The 9,655-nt window shown below is 45.9% G+C and overlaps 1 protein-coding gene across 1 annotated transcript; it reads right to left on the bottom strand.

Annotated features, from left to right (window-relative positions):
* Positions 1-271: 271 nt before the first annotated feature.
* Positions 272-9,136, bottom strand: ADRA2A (adrenoceptor alpha 2A). Its single transcript, XM_069239394.1, has one exon. It carries the CDS (start codon positions 8,021-8,023, stop codon positions 6,719-6,721), a length of 1,305 nt encoding a protein of 434 aa, XP_069095495.1. The 5' UTR covers positions 8,024-9,136; the 3' UTR covers positions 272-6,718.
* Positions 9,137-9,655: the final 519 nt, after the last annotated feature.

The raw sequence follows: 9,655 nt of genomic DNA on the forward strand, positions 1-9,655 counted from the left end.
TGTGCAAGCGATGGGCTGGGAGAAGTGCAAGCAGTGGGAACTACGGATCCCTGTTCAGTTTCTGAACGTGCAGAGGCGTTTCCATGAATGCAGAGACCAAGGCTTCACGGGTAGTGCCAAGGGTAGCACATGGCAAGTCAGGAGTGACAGCTTCTACCAGTGACTACCCTTAGCCATCTCTGTGGTGATTGGTGTTCTCGGTCTATGCTTTCTCATAACCAGGCATGTACTGTTCAAAAACAATCCATCACACAACGGAAACAATCCAGATTCAAAATGTTTTTATTTTCACAGATTTTTTTTCTCTTTTTGAAAAAGAAAGAAAACAGACCCTGCATTTACCTTATTTTTGTGTATTGGAGGGTGACTTTGATATTTTCTTTTGTTATCTGCCACATACAGAGGGGGTAGCTACACATGGGTGTTTGAGTTCACAAAGCTACAAGTATGCAATCCTGTTTGCAGGTAAGTACCACTACAAGCCTTGTTGGAACGGTTGCAGTTCTTAACTTTGTTGACTTAACACTTGGGCTGGTTCCCTTGAAAGAATTGCTGAGCATCACCTGCCATGCAAATGATCATGAAGAGGAGCATTCAGTTTGCCAGGAAGCTATGTTGAAATAAATAGCTTGGGCGCTGCATGGCCTAATTTTAGAGAAGTGCATGCACCACTACCAAATTAAGGTACATGTAAACAGCCTGTGCAATCCTGTTATGCCAACCCTGCTGGAGGTGCCTGTACTGTCCCCTCGAAAGGGAAACAACCATGGCCAGAAGTGCCAGTACCGACCATTAAAAGGACAACAACTGTGTTCAAAATACCAGCAATGGCTAATTAAGTCACTGGTTTTAAGACGTTTTAATGCAACACCCAAACCTCCCCCCATCCGCATTCCTAAAGGTTAAAAAGCATGTGACGCCCTCAAGAATGACAACATATTTCTTCATAATGATTCTATAAAATTGGCAGCTCTGAACATATTTAGCACGTCAAACATTGAAGTTACATTGAGTTATCCCTTTGAAAAAGGAACCTGCTAGTGGCAACCTGGACTACCTAAAATATAAAAGTATCCACCTTGTGATACTTCTTCAGGAATGGGGGAAGGGACTTTGAGGGTTATTTCGAGGCCTCTACCCACACCTTGACACCTACTTCCAGTCAGGACATGAGTGACAAAATACATTACTGAAGGTCCAGGATAGAGTGGATCACTACCAGTGTTTTCTTTCACTAAAAACACATCACTATTTTGAGCATCATATTTTCTCTGTTGCTAAGGGTATAATAAATGCACCCTTTGGTCAGAGATTGGTGCCCAGTCACAATCACTTTAGGCTTCCCTGGGGAAGCCGCCCCAATTTTAAAGACCTCTGCATTAAGGGACAACAAATCCGAAGTGTAAGAACTGTCTAACACACAAAATGAGTAGTGGCCATCCACCATTGGTACAGGAATGAACCAACTCAAAAGGCTATGATCCCTTTCTTAGGGATAAAACTGCCCTCACCCAAAATTTGCGACACTCATCATCATTGGACTTTTTCCATACCTGAAACACATGGGAGCGTGGGATTTTTAAATACTAGATTGCGAAAACTTGGGAGTCTACGTTTAGAGTCCCACTGTAGGCTTATTCAGGGTATGTTTGTGTGTCCATCCTCACTTCAGACAATTCAACACAATGGACAAGACGGATAGCCAGAGAGCCTTATGTCCTTATGAAGATGATTGACCCTTTTGGGCACACAAAATCAGCTGATACATGTTGAAAATAAGGTTCATAGTAGGGCAATATTATCCCACTAATCATCGTAACTATAATCTTTAGTCCTGTTAGTCTAGCCCTGAATAAACTCCAGACTGTTTTAACCACTCAAGCCTTTGCGATGCCAAATTGAAATATCCCACACTCCCACTCAGTGGTAGAGCCCGTCTGAACACTATTATGTGGTTAGGATGAGCAAAAAGCCCAATGATTAAGTATGCCACAAACTGTGGGAGAGGGCTGTTTTTTTTCACGAAGAAGGGGATATATGCCTTTTGAATTGGTTCATGTCCTATACCCGTTTTGGATGCCCAGTACACATGTGTGTTTTATATTACCATAGAGACGAAGGATTAGTGGGCAATATATACCACTCCCCCTTTTCGGTGTAGTGTAGTGTCAGTACTGTCTCCAGTACAACCCTGTTAAAAAGTACTAGTAACACTGAATGTTTAATGTAAAATCGTCAGTACCCTCATTCTGCCCCAACTAAACCAACAGCCCTGTTTAGCAATGCCAGTCCTGTCCTGTTAAACAAAAATGGTCATGTGAAGAAGTGAAACTGCAGCCTCATTAAATGGATGGCAACCCTGGTTTTCTGGTTTCACATTAGGAAGTACCAGTACTGCCTTTTAAAGGGGCAGCAAAACTCTTGCTGCGTTGGGATGAAGGGGCAATGCTGTTCCACTCAACTCACAGCTGCCTTGCTGCTAAGTGAGAGTGCTGACCTGCAAGATATACACCAGTAGTAGGAATATTCCAAGTACAGGCAATACCATTCTGTTGTGCATGCAGTAGTGCACATTTAAAGAAAAAGTAGCCACTCCCTGCCCTATCACCTTACATGACAAGAATGAATTCTGTCCCAGGCATCATGTTGCCCTGCTAAAGGCAAGCAGCACGTCTATAAATGGTCATGATAATGTGGTCATCAATGTGTTAATAAATACACTGAAGTTCTGGGAAAGATTGGAACTACTGTATCCTGCAGCTAAGCAGCCTAGTTTATGAGTAGTTTACCTCCACGTAGGCCCCACTCTTGAAGTGGGAAGCTGAGACCTGTGCTGCTGGGGTTTCCTAATTTGTTTTTCGCCTATACTAAGTGTTATTAGGCTTTTATCACACGTGATGGCTGCATTTAAGAGCCATTTAATGCCCTTCCTGTTACTCATGTCCATAATTTCAGGAGGGGCAATATATTTATTTATTCATTTATTTATATATTTACTTCTAGCAGCTCAAGCCCGCCTTTAGAGGGAGTTAGCCTCTCTCAACACTCTGAGCAGTGAGTGATGAAGCTTGACTCTTGCTCTGCTGCTGCTACCCCTCTTTGAAAGCATCAGCACTTTGCTGTAAAGGTATACAAGTCTTGTAGGGAATGACGGACCCCTCCCTTGATGAATTAAGGAGGGTTGGTGTTCACAGACCCACAACACCTGAACACTCAGGCCCATATTTATACTTTTTTAGCACCACAGTTGTGCCGCTTTTTGACGCAAAACATGACGCATATGCGACGCTAAAAAAGTATAATTATCGGCCTTAATCCCTGCACCCACAGTCCAAAGCATTAGGACAACCTGATACAGAGTGGACACACTGGAAGCCTGGATATTTCAAAGGGTTAGGGATCCGACAAAGACCTCCTAGAGGATACGTTTCAGCATGATGTACAAATGAATCCTGTTACACTGCCATTCAGATCATGCTGTATAAGTGTTTGTCCTAATTCATCCTAGGTGATCTTGTAGGAAACCGAACCTCCTCTTAGAGAATGGGAAACAGTTGTACAGTGGGCACGTACTCAGAAGAGCTTGTCCTGGGACTCCCCATGCACTTGTCCTGTAAGGATGGCTGACTCTTTTAGTACCCCTAGCTTTCTCCTAAATCCCACTAGTGAGGTAGGAGTACTTCTTACTTACTCCAGGAATGCAGGACCAAGTCTGGAATAGTCCAAGGGTAGTCACAGTAAACTGTTTGTGATATGGGCCCTCTGTGTCCTATATTAGGGGAGAAAGGTTCTTTGAATAAAGCATGGAGTACCAGTGATTTAAGAGTGAATGGGAACAGGACATGCTCTGACCACGACCAGTGGAGGTGAGCGAGCCAAAATATGAATTGGGAGATCCAAGCCAGCGACGAGCCAAAGGTCTGGCCTGCCTCTAAGAACCCATGCATGAGCCAGGCCATGAAAACATTTGGCATGGAAATCATGCATGAAACATCATGTAAAAATAAGATGTTGTTTCGCCAAAATACAAAGAAGTGCATTTCTTTTACATGTTGAGGGGTTTTTCGTTAGTATATCAGATTATGTCAATGCATTGAGTGGTATGTATTAAGTGACAGTTTTTAAACATGAACTTATATACATCCCAGCTGGCTCGCTCTATCCTGACGACAGTGCCATTAATGGACTAAGAGGCTAGTCAGTTGCCATGTGTGCCCTATATGTGGCCTAGATGTTTCTTATGATTGGCACAACATTTTAGTTTATGAAAGCAAACACAAGAGGATTTTGGACAGTGCACATACTGAAATCACCTATTTGAAGGATTTTCTCATATGTGATAATGAAAAAAAGAGGCACAGAGAACTGAACTATTTGCTTAGGATCACACAGTTTGGTCACGTGGGGAAGCCAGAACTGATCCCAGGATTTCTGGTTTCACATTGTGCAATTCAGCCACTAGGTGAGTCTCGCTATACTTGTCGTTTTTAAAATAAAAGTTTTTTTCTTCAATTCTTGGTGAAAGACGTTACACCAAGGGTGGCAGGCAGAAGCCACATGAAAACTCAGCTTGTTTTTGGTCTCGAGGTTCCAAGAGAACTTCAAGCTGAGCCCAGCATCTAGCTCAAGCCTAGTTCGAGCTTTCAGTGGTCTGTCCAACTCTAATTCTCAGGGAGGAACATCAGCCGGTGTGCCCAGTTACATATATTTATTTATGAGTTTTGTAAGGGACTGCTCTACCAGAAATGTCATGCATCTCTAAGACAGGCCATTGGAACAGTGGAAAGCTCACATTCTTCCACTCACTGCTATTCAGGGCAGGCACGTCCTGATTTTTGTTGCACTTAAAGGGGCAACCCAGTGTAGAGAAAAAATGGTACTGTTCTCCCAGTCCTGCATCTCCAGTAATCCCCAACAGTGGACATTCTAGAATGTTATTTCATTGATGTCGTCAGCAGGGTTTTTAGATATGCTGCAGTGTCAATTACACCTCCTTTGAACGTGCCCATCCACATCAACATCATATTCTCAGTGTACCTTGAATCTGAACTACCAGCGTGTTTACTGTGTTATGATTCTTTAATGGGATGTTATGGGCAGCAATTTAATGGTGAGGATACAGTAACGAGGTAGTTTTGTGATGCACTTTTATCATCACCTCGTGGCATCTGGGATTCTGATGTCATGGAGCAGAGGAGGGTGTGGTGAGAAGGGGCTTTACACACTTCTCCTAGAAGTTCACCCACAGATGGCCTCTAGCATTGGCCAGCTGGGCCCATATCCAGGGCGCCGACCTTAAGAGGGGCGCAGGAGCTGTCTGAAGTAGTCTCCTTTTGACCTGGCTCTAGAGAAAAATCAGATTACCGGTGTTTCTGAAGCCTGCTGACACCTATGTTTACATTTCTTCTGCTCTCGCAACTCTTGCCTCCCTCACCTTCCTCCAACACCCCGATAATTAAGGTGGGCGGGTGTCGGCTCCATTGATTTCGTCCAGAGCGCTCTCTGTGCAGAGGCCAGCTCTGGGTACACCCAGTGCTTTAAATGGGCCGGTACTCTCCGGTACTGAGTACCGGCACTTTTTTATTTTGAGAGGGAGAGTACCGGCATATCTCAAGAAAAACGTAATACTTTTAATTGGAGAGTACCGGCACTTCTCAGAAACAAGCAGGTACTCTGGTACAGAGTACCTGCACTTCTATTTTTCCATTTAAAGCACTGGGTACACCACACACTTTATAGAGCTGAATGGCAACGTGCGATGGAGGGTCACCAACATGAAGATGGGTGTTTCAGTATGGTCTCCCACTTTCAATGTATTCCCTTAGTGGAAACATGGATTTATCTCTGGGCTCCACCCTCCCACTAAACGCTTTAATTCAATATCAAATCCCACTAAAGATAGATATTTTCGACTGTGTGGCGGGGGACAGGCAAGTAAAGGGGAGAGACTATTCGCCATCATGTTAACATCACAGTTGGCAAAGGATTAACATGGAGTTTTAGTCAAAGTCATCATTGTATTGGCGTGATTCTACTTTGGATGCTTTCCGTATAGGGCTACTGTTGAATTTTCCATAGTTTAATGCCGGTTCCCTTTCAAGTTTAATGCACTAACATTTTCTCTGCTCTGGTTTTATAGCTTTAGCTTTGGTCCACAACTGATAAGAAATGTTTTGCTTCGTTTTTTTCCACGAAGGCTATTGAAGGTACTGTTAGCAAAATGTGGCAAAACAAATACAAAGTCAGCCCTTATTATCAGCGACCAGCACAGTTTGAAAGCACTGATCCAGCATGCGAGAAAATGATCTGGCACATAAGGGAGCTAATGATTCGATTCAGAAATCTGGTTATCCTTAAATAGTATATCGTAAAAATACGTAAAAAATATACAGCAATTGTTACTCACGATATGGCTTCAATGATGATGCACATTCACAACATAGTTTAGTAGTAAAATATATTTAAGCATTTGTACTCATTAGCCGACTGCCTTACAAAAATTAAGACATACAGATCATGGCAATCTCAAGATTATAATACTGTAATTTACAAGAGCTGTGCGTTGCCACTGTTACTTACACACTGTTCAAAAACCAGCGTCTCTGCAGGTCATTTTTTTTTTATAAAAAAAAAGTTCCATTTATGTGTTCTGTTTTTAAGCCCTCGGGTCAGAAGAGGTCCTACCAAGTCAAGATGGCCACCGCCCATGGCGGAAGTGTCAAACGATGCGCTTCCGGTCCACTTTGCAGAGGATCTTCTTGAAGGAGCGCCTGAAGTCATGATTGAAGATGGTATAGATGACTGGGTTAAGGGAACTGTTGCAGTATCCGAACCAGAAGAAGAACTTGAAGAGTGTCTCGGGCACACCACAGTCCTGGCAGACCGCTATCAGGGTGTAGGTGAAGAAGAAGGGGAACCAGCAGATGACAAACACTCCGATGACCACAGACAGCACGAAGGTGAAGCGCTTCTCGCGGTTCTGTCGGCCCCGCCAGCGGGACGCTTTGGCTGCATTCCTCTCCTCTTCAGGCCCACGGCGGGGCAGGCTATCGCCGGGTTTGATTTGGCTCAACTTAGTCTTACCCTTACCCCGGCCAGGCAGCTTCTCTTGTCTCTTCTTTGAAGCACACTTCTTCTCGTGTTGGTGGTCTGATGAAGAGGAGTCTTCCATGTCAATGCCATTAACCTGGGGCTCTCCATCTTGGTCTCCGGAGCCCCCGGCCTCCTCGGCCTTGTCTCCATTGAGGCGGATGGGCAGCTCCTTGTCAGTGAAGCCATTCTGCCTTTTCTCAGGCTCCCCGTTGCTCCTCTTGCTTGGGGGTACTCTGGTCCTTTTCTTGGCGATCTGGTAGATCCGGATGTAGACAAGGATCATGATTACGCAAGGTGCGAAGAAAGACCCGATGCTTGAGGAGATCATGTACCATTTCTGATCATTGATCTTGCACTTAGGGTCTTCTTTCTTGCCACTTGCCTTCTCTATTGATATCAGAGGTGGGAAGGAGATTACGGCTGAGATCACCCAGACGATGAAAATGATGCACTTGATCCTCCTTGGAGTCCTCTTAAGGTTATACTCTATGGCCTGGGTGATGGACCAGTACCTGTCCAGGCTGATGGCGCACAGGTGCACTATAGAGGAGGTGCAGAAGAGCACATCCAGTGCCAAGTAGATCTCACACCAGACCTTGCCAAAGTACCAGTAGCCCATGACCTCATTAGCCAAGGAGAAGGGTATGACCAGGGTGGATACTAAGATGTCCGCTGAGGCCAGTGAGACCAGGAACAAGTTCTGGGGGGCCTTGAGGGCCCTGCTGGTGAGCACAGCGATGATGACCAGCACATTGCCAAAGATGGTGAAGAGCATGAGAATGCCCACCAGCGAGATGATGGCCAGGGTGGTTTGCAGGGAGTAGGGCGCCCCCTTCTCGGTCCCATTCTGCGTACTATTGGGGCAGTCGTGCTCGCACTCCATAGACGAGAAGCCCCCCCTTTCTGCTAGCGGGTTCTCCAGGTTAAACATGAAACTTGCAGAATGTGGCAGACACTTGAGAGCTCCCTGCTTACAACATGCACCCCACCCTGGGCATGCGCAGAGGCCGTCCTCACTCACTGGTTCCGGTGCCTTTGAACTATGGCTTTGGCGCGTCACTATGACTTTCTGGGTGTACTGCTTAGAGGCTATCTTCACCTGAAAGTCCAGCTCTCTCCCAGTGAAGTCCGGAAGGTGTTCATTGTACAAGATAAAGTTCTTTCTAGAGATCCCTGGACGGGTCTCCTCTTTTATAAATAATGCACTTTTAGCGTACAGTTCAGTCTTACCTTTGCACCGCACTCTTCCAGGCTCAGCCTGAGCACCCACAACACCAAGCAAAAGATGCAGGGGTTGGTTAGTCCAGTCAGAAGATGCAAGGGTTAATTGGTCCAATCAAAAGATGCACGGCTTGGTTCTCTCTGTGTTCATATGCATATATGTAACATACATAAATAGTTGAAAAAAGTCAAAACAATCTTCAAATCGCTGTCCTTTTTCACAAGCCCATAGCAATTGCAACGCAAACACAGTTAATTTTCCTCGCCAGGCAAATAAATAAAAGCTCCATTGCTTTATTCCGATCAGGAGGACTAGCCATCAGCCAGTGAAGAATTTCACGTTTGGGCGTTCTCTTCCTTTTAGTAAAAACGAGGAGCTCTTCCTGTTGTTGGTTGGGATCCTGCCGTGGCTGGGCGGGGGAGATGAGAGCTGCTGAGCGCTCGGCGAGCGACTGCTGGGGGCAGAGTGATGCAGCTCGGCTCCGCCGCTCCCGCCCGGGCTGCCTTCCTGGCAGTGACACGCATTATATAGCCCCAGGATCACTGGTACGTTGCAGAAAGCTGAGCGTCAGCTCCCACGTGAGAAACTGATAGAACCCCTCTGCCCCTAGCCCCCCCCCTCTTCAACACCCCCAGCCGTACCCTGGTATGCGCACCCGAAACCAGGCGTCGGTGTCTTACCCTCATCTCGGTTCGTCACCCAAAGGAGGAGGCTGGGGCAGAAGCCAGACGGACAAGCTGCTTTTATTGGACAGAAGAGAAACAGCCACACAACGTGCACCGCACGTAGCCGCCTCACAGCGCTACCGTAAATACCAAAGGCGAGTACCCTCACCTCTCAACAGCCTGCCAGAAGGACATGGGCCACAAAAAACGATAAACCACCTACTTGTGACATAACACACTGCACCCTTGCACCGCTGCCCCCACAGCAAATAAACTGTATTGCAAAAACCTACGAGGAGACTTGGATTTTCACTCACAATTACCAGAGAATGGGGGTTGGATCTAGGCACAGTCGACAGACCCTCTAACTTCTGAGGAATTTCAAATGAGTCCCAGAAAAATGGACAGCGTCTACAACGCGAAGCAGGTCAAAAGCGCCCTAGCGAACTCACGCAGCGCTGCTATTCGTGCCAGGCTGCTGCAAACAACATTTAAAAAACTGTCCAGGCTCCAAGGTGAGCATCTACACTCTTACATGTCCAATGTACGATATAGAGGGGACTTGGAAACAGCATCTCGAGACTGGTCGCGAACTGCAAGACTTGTAAAACGTCACGGTAGCCCTCCTGCCGCTACCCTGCAGGGCTATGGTTCATACATCTCCAGTGCAGACCCT

The sequence above is a fragment of the Pleurodeles waltl genome, chromosome 6 (assembly GCF_031143425.1).
Source record: "Pleurodeles waltl isolate 20211129_DDA chromosome 6, aPleWal1.hap1.20221129, whole genome shotgun sequence".
Lineage (NCBI taxonomy): Eukaryota > Metazoa > Chordata > Amphibia > Caudata > Salamandridae > Pleurodeles > Pleurodeles waltl.